This window comes from Canis lupus, chromosome 11 (assembly GCF_003254725.2).
Source record: "Canis lupus dingo isolate Sandy chromosome 11, ASM325472v2, whole genome shotgun sequence".
Classification (NCBI taxonomy): Eukaryota; Metazoa; Chordata; class Mammalia; order Carnivora; family Canidae; genus Canis; species Canis lupus.
This window is the reverse complement of record NC_064253.1, coordinates 3,661,407-3,676,267: the sequence shown is the minus strand read 5'-3', so window position 1 is coordinate 3,676,267 and position 14,861 is coordinate 3,661,407. Positions and strand designations below refer to the sequence as shown.

Here is a 14,861-nt window from a genome sequence, read left to right as displayed (position 1 = left end):
CAATTACAGACCCAACTGGAGACTCCTCAAGAGGAGAGAAGCTTGGGGGCATCTGGGTGGTTCATTCTGTTAAGTGTCCGACTCTTGATTTCAGCTCAGGTCGTGATCTCAGGGTTGTGAGATCAAGCCCTAAGAGCCCTGTGTTGGGCTTCACGCTGAGTGTGGAGACTGCTTAAAATTCTCTATCTCCCAGGATGCGTCAGTGGCTCAGAGGATGAGCTCTGCCTTTAGCTCGGGTCGTGATCCTGCAGTTCCGGGATTAAGTCCTACATCGGGCTCCCTGCATGGAGCCTGCTTCTGTCTCTGCCTCTCTCTTTGTGTCTCTCATGAGTAAATAAATAAAATCTTTAAGAAAAAAAAAAAAAAAAGATTCTCTATCTCCCTCTCCCTTGGCCCCAAGAGAGCCCCACTCTCTCACTCTAAAAAAAAAAAAAGAAAAGGAAAAGAGCTTCAATTACAGGCCCCAACAGGAAAGATGTACGTTGCATTTTTTACAAGAAATCAACCACTTCAGCAACCTAGTCAATGAGAAACCATTATCATCCTTCTTGCTTTTCTCCAATGCACTTTTGTTCAAAACAACCCCTCCAACTTCCTCCTCCTTCTTCAAAAAAGAATATTCTTCTCTTTTGTGTGATGGACTTGCAAATGGTTTTGTAGTAGCTCACTTGTTGCAGACTATAACTATTTCCAAAGAAATCCATCTCTTGCTGGTAAAATAACTGCCAGTTTTATTTTTAAGGTTAAAGGCAGCAACTTTATTTGGCAAGAAAGCCTGATTACATTGACATGAGACTATTTCCAGTATTCAGTTCTTACTGTGAATATTCACATTTTCCAGCAGAAATATTGTAATCAAAGGTGAGGTCTACCTTATGAGGGGTATTATATAAAATATACTCTAAAATTTTTCTAAAATCTGAATCTCGAAGTGTACTTGTTCCAGGTGTTTTTGGATAAAGGATTATGGCACTGTACTCTTCATCTGCAAGGACAGTATTTAACTTACCCTGAAGACCATGATATGTGCATGCTCAAAACCTACCACTGCTTCCAGCACTGGCCTTAGTGATGTTCAAAATCCACATTCACCTAAGCTAAACCTCATCTTAGTTATGTATCCCTGTAGGCATTCAAATGCCAGACAATCCTACATCAGATACTTTCATCTTAGGACACACACAGAGAGAGGGACAGAGACACCGGCAGAGGGAGAAGCAGATTCCACACAGAGAGCCCGACGCGGGACTCGATCCCAGGTCTCCAGGATCAGGCCCTGGGCTGAAGGCGGCACTAAACCTCTGAACCATCCGGGCTGCCCTATTATCTCTCTTCTTAACCTAAACCCTGCTAAGCTGAAATTTTATCTTTCTTTCCCTCCTCACTGGAAATTCTGCTCCCCACAGAACATTTTGGCAATGTCTAAAGACATTTTTGGTTTTGCAGGTGGAGGTACTACTGGGTAAGGTCAGATATGCTACAATACACAAGACAGCCCTCCACAATAATTATCCAGTTCAAAATGTTAATAGTGCCAATATTAAGAAACCTTGCTATGTATCAATCCTAGCACCCTTATTCCCAAAATGAAATTGTTCCACATAATTTTAGAGTTCTTCAATTTGGATGGTTCAAATGACTTTTTTCCGTTAGGGGTCAGTGGCCCTCAAAAAAACATATGCTGTTTCTTCCTGGTCCATTGTATTTAGCCATTTCTAATTATCAGATTCTTGAGCTGGTAAGAAAGAAAACAATGATTATGTATTCTACAGTTACCACTATAGTACAGTAACATTAAAAGAAATACTTCTGTAGATAATCATACTTATTATCTTTAGTCTATCTATCCTTTTTAAAAAAGGAGATTTAGTTTCTATGAAAAAAGAAAACATTTCCTCAAGCAAGCAATTTCAACTTTTAAACTATTTCCTTGCATTTAAAAATTTTTTTTACCCCTAAGGAAAAACAAAAAAGGGCAGGATACCAGGAAAAGGAAAGAGCTGAGTTTGGTATAGATACTAATCAATTTATCTACAAACAATATAATTAAGGACATGAATCTAAAACAATAACTCCTTAAATGGAGTGAGAAACATTTCTCTCTTTTTTTGGTAAATAATTCTTTTTAAATAAGAAAAGCTATCAGCTTACCCTTTGCTTTTAGAGACCAAACCAAGAGACTGACTCAATCGATGAATAAAGGCTCTTTCAGTGCTGGTCAAAGAAGAAGGAAATTCCATTTCTACATTAAAAAAAAAAAAAAAAAATGGGAATATACAATTATCTTTCAAGGTGCCTCAATATACAAACATAGATATAAAAAATGAAAAAAAATCTTGATTTCTGCTCCCCTCATGATCTTAGGGTTGTGAGATCCAGCCCCAAGTAGGGTTTCTTGATGGGCATAGAGCCTGCTTAAGATTCTCTCCCTCTCTCCCTGTCTACCCCTCCCCCCCACCTGAGAAACTCCACTCTGGGAAAAATGGGTTGCAGAAGGGGAGGGTGTTGGGGGATAGGTAACTGGGTGAGGGCACTAAAGAGGGCACTTGATGGGATGAGCACTGGGTGTTATACTATATGTTGGCAAATTACATTTAAATAAAATATGGGGTACCTGGGTGGCTCAGTGGTTGAGCATCTGCCTTTGGCTCAGGCCCTGATCCTGGGGTCCTGGGATCAAGTCCCACATCAGGGTTCCTGTGCCGAGCCTGAGGCTTTCTCCCTCTGCCTAAGCCTCTGCCTCTCTATCTGTGTCTCTTATGAATAAATAAAATCTTTAAAAAAAATAAATTTAAATAAAAATTTTAAAAAGCTCTAAAAAAAAGAAAATCATATAAGCATATAATCAAATTTATATTTTGTATGAAAAGCAGATATTATTTCAATAAAATTGAATGTCTGCCAGAGTTACCATATTAATAAAAATTAAATCTAAACGTGATAGAGGATTCTAATGTTCACCAAAGATTACTCCTCTTATTTGTGCTGAAATCTTCTTTTGGTATGATGACAGACTGATGAATGTGTTTTACTATTTTAATTCAGTCCTTAACTTGCATCATTAACAAACGGTTCATCTCCTCCCGTGCTGAGGTATGCTCAAGCATTATGAATGCTCAACATCACACTGTCTTTGCTTGCAAAACTGCACAGAATTCATATTTCACTATCTTAGACTGGATTTGTTGTTACATATTAGTGAGGCTCTGTTTAATCTAAGTTCACTCCGTCCAAGTCACTGCCTGTTCTGGGCTTGAAGAGTCCCCTACTTAGGCAAGAAAATGAATGGGCACTGGTCCCCGCGGGTTGGCTGAGGGTTCTGCACGGCACGACGCAAGACAAGGAGCCGACCCTTAAGAGGCGTGAAAGACGTTTAATCTACCAAAACCAGTTTTTACCAATATCTAAAAACTGTGGCTTAGACGCCCCAAGCTGCCTCCAGCCCTCTCTAGGGAAAGAACCGCCTCCTGCAAGGGGGCAGCCCGACGCTTCCCACCTTCTCAGGAGTGCCCGGCAAGCGCCTCAAGCCTGCGGAGCCGCCTGACGCCGCGCATCCCAGGGAGCGCTCCCCCGCGTAGCGCCTCCCGCCCACCCGCCGCGGAGGCCGGCTGCAGTGGGCCGGGGGGGCAGGGGGCGCCCAGGTCTTCCCTCCCCCACCCCCTGAGGCAGCCCCTTCACACGCCGGGTCGCGGCTTCGCGGGAGGCGGAGCAGCCGGCGGGCCCGGTCGGGAACCTCACCTCTCTGGTCCCCGTACCGGAAGCGCTCCAGAGCGATATTGACCGCGATCTTCACCTCCTCGTCTATACGAATGTCCTTCAGCCCCTTAGCCCGGCCCCCGCCCCCCGGGCCGCACGGAGCTGGGCCGCCCCCGCCGCCACCAGGAGCCGGCGGCCGCGGGGAGACGCTGCTCGGCCTGGACATGGCCCTGAGGAGTTCTCCCCGCGGCGGAGCGGCCAGGCCTGCGCGCTGGCGGTCAATGACAGGGACAGAGGGCCGCTGCCGGGCCCGGCCCGCTCCGCTCCGCAGGCAGCCTGCTCTGGGCCAGGGTCACCAGAGAGCCCCCGTCACAGCAGCCGAGGAGGCGGCGGCGCCACTCGTCCCGGCGGAGCGGAGAGCGCGGGCGTGATGACGTCACGGGGGCCGCGGGCGCCGGTGACCTCAGCGCGTCGGCGGCCCCTCGCCGCCCGGCCGAAGCCGGCCCCTGCTGTGCTTCCCTCACCCGGCGCCGGGCCAATTCTGTCGGTCCTCTCCGGTCTCCGCGTCCTCCGCCCACACCCCGCCGCACGGAGGGGATCCCGTGCGTCCTTTTATTCAGTCACTCATTCTTTCCTTAAATCCTTCGTTACTTCACGCCGTGAGCCGGTGCGGGCTTCCGCTCTGTGCCCGGCAGGCGCTGGGCTGCACCCCGGGTACAGGAGGGGACCGGACAGACAGACGTGCCTCCTGCCCTCACCGAGCTCACATTCTAGCCGGGGTAGAGTTGCTAGGTTTAGCACACAGAAATGCAGGATGCCCCGTTTCTTTGAATTTCAAAAGAGGAGTCGTTTTTTAGTATTTCCCATGCAATATTCCGGAACACATATAGTTTAAAAAAAAAAAAAAAAAGTTATTCTACCCGAAATGCAATTTTAACAGAGCGCCTGTGTTTTAGGTGGCCGCCCTAAAGGAGAATGACAAACAATAAACAATTGTGCTTAAATGATGTCAAATGATGATTATAAGGGGCACCTGGTGGCTCAGGTCTTGATCCTGGGGCCCTGGGATAGAATCCCACATCGAGCTCCCTGCAGGGGGCCGGCTTCTCCCTCTGCCTGTGTCTCTGCCTATCTCATGAATATATATAATATTGTTTTAAATGATAGTCGTAAGTGCTATAGGAGATGATGAAGAAGGAAAATGGAACTCCTGTTTTGAAGGTCAAAGGAGGTTGTGAGAATGTGCAATTGCTTGCACACAACGCCACTAAGAGAAACCTGATCCCAGCCACCCTAACTGCTTCCACTCTGGTTTTCCCATGGTCCATTCTGCAGAGAGCAGCCAGAGTGAACCTGGCTTATATTTTATATTATAAAGAAAATATAAATTTTATATTTAAAATATAAACCAGGTAGGATGACACTCCTACATGAAGCGCTCCTGTAGCTCCCCCATTGCAACTACTACAAGCCCACAATTTTTTACCATGACTCAAAACCCTGCCTGAGGGCAGCCCCGGTGGCACAGCGGTTTAGCGCCGCCTGCAGCCCAGGGCGTGATCCCGGAGACCCTGGAGACCCTAAATCGAGTCCCACGTCAGGCTCTCTGCTTGGAGCCTGCTTCTGTCTCTGCCTCTCTCTCTCTCTGTGTGTCTCTATGAATAAATAAATAAAATATCTTTAAAAAAAAAAAAAAACTTGCCTGAAATGGCCTCTGCCCTATTTCCGTGAATCTCATCTCTCACCATCTCATCCTCATTTTCAGGGCTCAAATGCACTACTTTCTGTCACTTGAACACATCAAGTTCATTACCATCAGAGGAACTTTACATTTACATAGTTTCCTCCTGCACAAGACAATCTTCCTACCAGTACTTTCTCATCATTTAAGGCAGGACTCTATCCCTTACCTAGACAGGCTCACCCACATCATTTACCACTGCTTGAAATTATTTTTGTTTATTTATTTATAATTTGCTCTTTTCACTAGAATATAAGCTCAAGAGCAGGAACCTTGTTTATCTTGTTTGTGAACTTCATCAGCAACTAAAACTGAAAGATGTATAATAAATGTTCTTTGGTTGGCCATATTTTATTTTATTTTTTTAAAGATTTATTTATGATAGACATAGAGAGGCAGAGACCCAACACAGGCAGAGGGAGAAGCAGGCTCCATGCCAGGAGCCCGACGTGAGACTCTATGCCGGGACTCGATCCCGGGACTCCAGGATTGCGCCCTGGGCCAAAGGCAGGCGCTAAACCGCTGAGCCACACAGGGATCCCCTGGTTGGCCATATTTTAGAATCTGGACTCAGGATTGATCATCCCTACCCTATGAAAACTTGCTTAGTAATTCTTGAGCTCCTAATCTATTTGGTTGGCTACTAGAAAGAGTTGTAAAAAAGCAGAAATAGGTTCTCCTTTTTTCAATTTTTTATTTAAAATCTAGTTAGTGGAAAAAATAAATAAACAAATTCTAGTTAGTGGGATGCCTGGGTGGCTCAGCGGTTGAGCGTCTGCCTTTGGCTCAGGGTGTGATCCTGGGGTCCAGGGATAGAATTCCGCATCGGGCTCCCTGTGAGGAGCCTGCTTCTCCCTCTGCCTGTGTCTCTGCCTCTCTCTGTGTGTCTCTCATGAATAAATAAATAAATAATCATTAAAATAAATAAATTCTAGTTACTATGTTAGCTAACTAGATAAAAGTTGTTTCAGGTGTAGAATTTAGTGATTCATCACTTGCATATAATACCCAGTGTTCATCATAACAAGTGCCCTCCTTAATACCCGTCACCCTTTAAGCCCATCCCCCACCCACCTCCTTCCATTAACCCTCAGTTTGTTCTCTACAGTTAAGACTCTCATTGTTTACTTCCCTCTCTCTTCTTTTTTTTCTTTTCCCCTATGTTCATCTGTTTTGTTTCTTAAATTTCACATGTGAGTGAGATCATATGGTATTTGTCTTCCTCTGACGTATTTTTTTTTCCTCTGACGTATTTTGCTTAGCATAATACACTCTAGCTCCTTCCACATGATTGCAAATGGCAAGATTTTGTTCTTTTTGATGGCTGATTAATATTCCATTGTGTGGCAATAGTTATAGATAAATATGGATATAGATATAGATCTTATTTATCCCTTCATCAGTTGATATACATTTGGACTGTTTCCATAATTTGGCCACTGTTCATAATGCTGCTATAAACATCAGGATACATGTGCAGCTTCAAATCAGTATCTTTGTATCCTTTGGGTAAATACCTGATAGTGCAATAGCGGAGTTGTATGGTAGTTCTACTTTTAAATTTTTAAGGAACCTCCATACTGTTTTCTAAAGTGGCTGCACCAGTTTGCATTCCCACCAATAGTGTAAGAGAGCTCTGCTTCCTTCACATCCTTGCCGACATCTGTTGTTTCCTATGTTGTTAACTAGCCATTCTGACAGGCATGAAGTGGTATCTCACTATGTTTGTTTTATTTTGTTCTCTTTTGTGAAAGAAAGCATGCACTCCAGAGCTGGTGCGGGGGGTGAGGGTAGGAGACAGAAGAAGAAAGGGAGTCCCAAGCAGGCTCCATGCCCAGAGCAGAGCCAGAATCAGGGCTTGATCCCACAACCCTGAGATCATGACCTGAGTCAAAATCAAGAGTCAGACACTCAACCGACTGAGCCACGCAGGTGCCCCTCATCATGGTTTTGACTTATAGTTCCCTAATGATGAATGATTTGAGTATCTTTTCATGTGTCTGTTAGCCACCTGGATGTCTTCTTTGGAGAAATGTGTGATCATATTTTCTGCCCATTGCAAAAATAGGTCCTATATTCTGGCCCTGGCATAGATATCACTGAACTACTACCTTGATCTCTGTGTATGCTAAGTTCCTTAGCTGTGCCATAATACCTGCCATTTTTGCAGTGCCCAGGGGCACTGCCTTTATTTTCCCAAGCCTCACAAAACCATACAAAGTAATATTACCCCATGATACAAATAATACGGATAAGGAAGCAGCCTGGATGAAGTTAAAATAACTGGCTCAAGGCTATGATTAGTAATTTTTTTTTATGATTAGTAATTAATGAGGTAAAGATAGAAAGCAGGCCCAGCTTTTTTTTTAAGTTTATGTATTTTTATTAGTAATCTCTACTCCCAACGTGGGGCTTGAACTCACAAGCCCAAGATCAAGAGTCACATCAGGACACCTGGGTGGCTCAGCAGTTGAGCGTCTGCCTTCGGCCCAGGACGTGATCCTGGGGTCTGGGGATCAAGTCCCACATTGGGCTCCCTGCACGGAGCCTGCTTCTCTCTCTGCCTATATCTCTGCCTCTCTCTCTCTTTGTATCTCATAAATAAATAAATAAATAAATAAATAAATAAATAAATAAATAAATAAAATCTTTAAAAAAAAGTCATATCTACTGACTGAGTCAGCTAGGCATCCCATCATTCCTTCCTTTCTTTTTAAATGAATGCCTAAATGCTTATATTCCTGGTGCCTGGTGAAGAGTAAGGAACATGTTCACTCAAATAAAAAAAGAATACTTGCATAAAGTTACATAGCAGTAAATCATAAGGTTAATCAGCTCTATAGTCTTTGGTATTTTTCCATACCCTTGGAAATTTCCGGGTACTGAGCGTGAAACATTGCAATCCTACTTTTACAGATGCTTCCAAGAAATTAGAGAAAGTATAGAATATTCACAAGTGATTTCAAGTTATCCTTTGCATAGAAGAGACCTAAAGTTGTCATCCTTGTTTTTACCAATTAGGGTTGTGTCGCCTCATGCAATGATTTAACCTGCCTACTCATAACATGGATTTGATAACACCTATATCACAGTGTTATTATGGGGATGAAATTAGATTATACCATCTTTTTGAAGATGAAGTGCTTATCACAATTCTTGGCTCCTGACTCAGCCTTAGCAATCTGATATAGTTAGATGCTTTTTACTTTAACTGACAGAAAACCCAAGCAAAAAAGGACCAAGTAAGGACATTTCTTACCTTATATAACAAAAAGTCTAGGAGTAGGTGGTTCCAGGGCTGATTATTTCCACAGGGTGCACCAATGCCCTCAGTAATCCAGTATCAGTCCAGTTTACCGCTCTGCCATCCTTAGAGTGTCCACCACTCCCCTCTTGGTTGTAGCTCTAAGGACTCACATCATAACACACCACCAGATAAAGGCAAGAAAGATAATTGCCCACTGTCTGATGTCCTCTTTTAAGAGAGAGAGAGAGAAATCTTCCCAGAAGTGCCAGAAATAGACATCCTTATGACTCTTAGCCAGAACATGGTTAATGCATTAACCACCAAATAGGAACGAATGGGATTACCATGAATGATGCAGTTTTTCCTAAAGTAGATGTCACCCAGAAGAGAGAAAACAGAATTGGGGCTCTTTTTGCAAGTAGTAAGGGATGGGAAATGACTGTTGGGTAGGCAACTGAGGGTGTTATGATAGTCATCAGTGATTGTCACCAAATATTTCTCATTTTCTTCCTTTACAGGTGTGTAGTAGAATTGTATTTCCTGGCCCCCTTACAGTTGGGTGGGAACATATTATTAGCTCTGGCAAAAGGGTAGTGAGTTGGAATGGTATATGTCACTTTTACGTTGGCCCCACTTTTCACTGTAACTAACCACAAATAACTAGCAAAACACGCACAAGAAAGAAACTGAATTATTTGATTCAATATGATTGATGCAAATAACCAAAAACTACAAAAGAACATGCTCAGAAAAGTTAAAGATCTACATAAACAAAAAGATATTCAGGGACCAGAAAACTTAATAATGTTAAGATATCAATTCTCCTTACATTGGTCCACATCCTTACCAACACTTGTTTTTTCTGGTCTTTTTGATTCTAGCCATTATGACTACTGTGAGGTGATTACCTCATGGTGATCTTGTTTTACATTTCCCTGATCTTAAGTGACATTGAACATTTTTTCATGTGTCTGTTGTCTATATGTCTTCTTTGGAAAAATGTCTATTCAGGTTATCTATTTTTTAATGAGATTGTTTAGGGGGTTCTGGTTTGTTTTTGTGCTTTTTTTTTTTTTTTTGGTGTTGAATTGTATGAGTTCATATATTTTAGATATTAACCCCTTATCAGATTAAAGACATTTGCAAATGTCTTTTCCCATTCAGTAGGTTGCCTGTGCATTTTGTTGATGATCTCCTTTGATGTGCAAAAAACTTTTTAGTTTGACATAGTCCCAATAGTTTATTTTTGCTTTTGTTTCCCTTGTCTTGTCTTGCCTTCCTTTCCCCTCCATAAACATGTTTCTGACACCAATGCCCAAGAGATTACTGCCTATGTTATCCTTTAGATGTTTTATGATTTTAGAGCTTATATTTAGGTCTTTAATCCATTTGGAGTTTATTTTGTGTATGGTATAAGAAAGTGGTCCAGTTTCATTGTTTTACATGTCTCTGTCCAGTTTTCCCAACATTATTTATTGAAAAGACTGTCTTTTCTCCATCATATATTTTTGCCTCCTTTGCTGCAGATTAGTTGACCATATAAGTGTGGGTTTAAAAAAAAAAAAAAAGTGTGAGTTTCTTTCTGGGATCTCCATCCTGACCAATAGATCTATGTGACTCTCTTTGTGTAATTACCATAGCTTGTAATCCTTTCTGATTTAAAGTCTGTTTTGTCTGATCCTAGTAGAGTCTCCCTGTTCTTTTCTCGTTACTGTTTTTGTGGAAGATCCTTTTCCGTTCTTTCACTTTCAGACCTCCTTGTGTCTCTGGATCTAAAGGAAGCTACTATAGACAACATATATACTTGGGTTCTGGTTTTCATCCACTTCACCAGTCTTTATCTTTTCATTGGAGAGATTCATCCACTAATGTTTAAAGCAATTACTGATAAGGAGGGATTTATTTTTGTCATTTTGCTATTTTGTTTTCTATTTGCTCTACAGCTTTTTTTTTTTTTGGTCCCTCATGTCTTGCATTTTATGTCTTCTTCGTGTTTAATTTTTTTAGTAGTAATGAAACATTTAAATTGCTTTCTCATTTCCTTTTGTATATTCTCTCACTATTTTCTTTGTGGTTACCATGGGAATGGCATTTGTATCGCAGCTCTATCATTCTAATTTGAATTTAACCGAGTTTACCTCCAGCAACACTCAAAAACTTTGTTCCTGGGGATCCCTGAGTGGCTCAGCGGTTTAGCGCCTGCCTTTGGCCCAGGGTGTGAACCTGGGGTCCGGGGATCGAATCCCACATCGGGCTCCCTGCATGGAGCCTGCTTCTCCCTCTGCCTGTGTCTCTGCCTCTTTGTGTGCGCGTGTCTCTCATAGATAAATAAATAAAATCTTTAAAACAAGAAACTTTGCTCCTTTAAAAGCTCTGTTCTTACCCTTTCATTTATGGATATCACAGAATTATATCTTTGTACATTATGTGTAATGGTCACCCTTTACCATCAAAAGAAGCAGTTGGGGCAGCCCTGTGGCTCAGCGGTTTGGCACTGCCTTTGGCCCGGGGCGTGATCCTGGAGACCCAGGATTGAATCCCACGTCAGGCTCCCTGCATGGGGCCTTCTTCTCTCTCTGTCTGTCTCTGCCTCTCTGTGTGTGTGTCTCTCATGAATAAATAAATAAAATCTTAAAAAAAAAAGTGGTCGAAACATGCAATAAGCTGAATAAATGTCCAGAAGATTATATTCAATGAAAAAGCCAATCTCAAAAGGTTGCACACTGTCCAATTCTACTTACATAACATTCCTGAAATGACAAAATTGCAAAAATGGAGGATACAGATTACTTGTATGAGGTTAAGGAGAGGGTGAAGGAAGAGGGGAAGTGGGTGTGGCTTCAATATGCAACATGAGGAACCTGTGGTGATGGAAATGTTTTGTGTCTTGACTGTATCAATGTCAGTATCCTGGTTGTGATATTGCATTATACTTCGGCAAGATGTTATCATGGGGTTACCTGAGTAATGGGTACACTGGATCCCTATGCATTGTTTCTTACAAATGGATGTGAACCTATAATTTATCTCCAACATAAAAAGTTTAATTTTAAAAATACTACAAACTATTATTATAAAATATTATCGTTCATTAATTATGCAATCATTTGCTAATTACATCAGCATTCATAGCATGTTTTTATAATAGCACTAAGAAAAATACAACCATCAATTCACAGAAGAAATCAAATGACCAAGAAGAAACACTTAGTATCTGAGGAAATATAAATTAAAAGGATAAGAAAGAAAGGAACTAAACAGAAAACAAAAGGAAATACAACTTTTCACCCACTAGTTTTGCAAAGATTAAAAAGGTTTAGCGTTTGACCAGAGCATGAAATTAAGCACTATGACACATTTTGCTAAAACTGTACTTGGTACAAAATTTGAAAGGGCAATTTCATGATCTTTTATCAAAAAACTATGTCCTGCAGTACTGCTTTTTTATAAAATGAACACAAATTTTTATTGCAGCAATATATGTAAGTGCAAATAATTGGGGGGCGGGGGGCGCCTGGGTAGTGTAGTCAGTTAAACCACTGGCTCAGGTTGTAATCTCAGAATAGGGGAATTGAGCCCCGTGACCAGCTCTGCTCTCAGCACAGTCGGCTTGAGATTCTTTTCTTCCTCTGCCCGAGATTCTCTTCTTCCTCTGCCCTTCTCCCGCTCATGTGCTCATATGTAACTGCTCTTTCTCTCTAAAATAAACTGAGGAGGGCAGTCCAGGTGGCTCAGCGGTTTAGCACTGCCTTCCGCCCAGGGTGTGATCCTGGAGACAGGGGATCGAATCCCATGTCAGGCTCCCTGCATGGAGCCTGCTTCTTCCTCTGCCTGTGTCTCTGCCTCTCTCTCTCTCTCTCTCTCTCTCTGTCTCTTATGAATAAATAAATTTTTTAAATCTTTAAAAAAATTTAAAAATAAAATAAACTGATGAATCACTAAAAAAAAAAAATTGTGGAAAAAAATCTTAACCACTTTCATCAGAGGAATGATTAAAAAATAAGGTACTATATGACCAAAAGGCAACCTACAGAATAGGAGAAGATACTTGCAAATGACATATTTGATAAAGGGTTAGTATCCAAAATCCATAAAGAACTTATCAAACTATAGGGATGCCCAGATGGCTTAGCAGTTTGGCACCTGCCTTCGGCCCAGGGCATGATTCTGGAGTCCGAGGATTAAGTCCTGTGTCAGGCTCCCTGCATGGAACCTGCTTCTCCCTTTGCCTGTGTCTCTGCCTCTCTCTCTACATGTATCTCTCATGAATAAATAAACAAATAATTTTTTTAAGAGAGAACTTATCAAACTCAATACCCAACAAACAAATAATCCAATCAATAAATGAGTGGAAGACATGAATAGACATTTCTCCAAAGAAGACATACAAATGGCCAACACACACACACACACACACACAAAAAAAAAAAAAAAAAAAAAAAACAAATGGCCAACACACACACACAAAAAATGCTCTACACCACTTAGCACCAGGGAAACACAAATCAAAACCACAGTCAGAAAGGCTAGAATGAACAAGTCAAGAAACGACAGATGCTGGCAAGGATATGGAGAAAGGGGAACCCTCATACACTGTTGGTAAGAATGCAAGCTGGTACAGCCACTCCGGAAAACTGTATGAAGGTTCCTCAAAATGTTGAAAATACAGCTACCCTACAACCCAGCAATTGGACTACTGGGTATTTACCCCAGAGATACAAATGTAGTGATCCAAAGGGGTACCCGCACCCCAGTATTCATAGCAGCAATGTCCACAACAGCCAAACCATGGAAAGAGCCCAGAGGTCCAGCAACAGATGAATAGATAAAGAAGATGTGATATGTGTATACAACAGACTAGTACTCAGCCATCAAAAAAACGAAACCTCGCCATTTGCAATGGCATGGATGGAACTAGAGGGTATTATGCTAAGCAAAATAAGTCAGTCAGAGAAAGACTACTATCATATGAGCTCACTCGTGTGGAATTTAAGGGGATCATAGAGGAAGAGAGGAAAAAATAAAACAAGACGAAATCAGAGACAAACCATTAAGAGACTCTTTTAATTTTATTTTATTTCTATATATTCAGGAGAGACATAGAGACACAGGCAGAGGAAGAAGCAGGTTCCGTGCAAGGAGCCTGACGCGGGACTCGATCTCAGGGCTCCAGAATCATGCCCTGGGCGGAAGGCAGGGGCTAAACCACTGAGCCATTTAAGGCATCCCAAGAGACTCTTAACCGTAGGAAACAAACTGAGGATTGGTGGAGGGGAGTTAGGTGGAGAGATGGGGTAACTGGGCGATGGGCATTAAGGAGGTCACGTGATGTAATGAGCACTGGCTATTATGTAAGAATGATGAATCACTGACATCCACCTCTGAAAACAATAATACATTATATGTTAATTAATTGAATTTAAATAAAAATTTTATTTTATTTTAAAGATTTTATTTATTTATTCATGAGACACAGAGAGAGAGGCAGAGATATAAGCAGACGGAGAAGCAGGCTCCCTGCAGGGAGCCCGATGCGGGGACCCAATCCCAGACCCCGGGATCACACCCTGAGCCACCCGGCGTCCCTTAAATAAAAATTTTAAAATAAGGTACTGTATGAACCAAACTGATATTATATTGCTACTGTTAAGAAAAATGAGATAAAGACTTCCAATGAGGGGGAAATGTCAAAACATCCTCATTAAATTCCCTCATTCCCTCCCCAGGGCCAAACAAAACAACAAAGAGAACCCAAATTAGAAAACCTCCAACTTCTATGACCAGATTTAGGAGTGGCTGGGTTTTGGAAGGCAAAGAAGTGGTAAAGGGAGTCTCCTAGGCTTTTTTTCAAAATGTTTTCCAAAATTAGTTGGTGCACTATTTGTGTCATTTATTTGAAGTTCAAGTTGGGGGGGGGGGGGTGTTGTTATCTGCTTAAAATTTTTTTTTATTTGTTGGGGTACCTGGGTAGCTCAGTCAGTTAAGTAGTTGCCTTCTGCTCAGGTCCTGGTTTCCAGCGACTCCTTAGGCTCTCTGCTGAGCAGGAGCCTGCTTCTCCCTCTCCCTCTGCCTGCTGTTCCCCCTGCTTATGCTCTCGCGCGCGCTCTCTCTCAAATAAATAAATGAAATCTTAAAAAAAAAATTATTTGTTTATCCTAGAGAGTGAGAGAGTGTGCC

General features: G+C 42.0%; 1 protein-coding gene across 4 annotated transcripts in view; it reads right to left on the bottom strand.

Annotated features, from left to right (window-relative positions):
- Window positions 1–4,130, bottom strand: part of YTHDC2 (YTH domain containing 2) — a 78,188-nt gene extending 74,058 nt beyond the window's left edge. Inside the window, exons 1-2 of one of the 4 annotated variants that reach the window (XM_035696886.2) lie at window positions 3,739–4,130; window positions 2,152–2,242 (exon numbers count right to left, since the gene is read on the bottom strand). In XM_035696886.2, the coding sequence (XP_035552779.1) occupies window positions 2,152–2,242; window positions 3,739–3,922 (275 nt within the window). In that variant the 5' untranslated portion in view covers window positions 3,923–4,130. The remainder of the gene's footprint in view (window positions 1–2,151; window positions 2,243–3,738) is intronic. The other 3 variants (XM_049115964.1, XM_025446603.3, XM_035696885.2) reach the window with 3 other exon arrangements.
- Window positions 4,131–14,861: the final 10,731 nt, after the last annotated feature.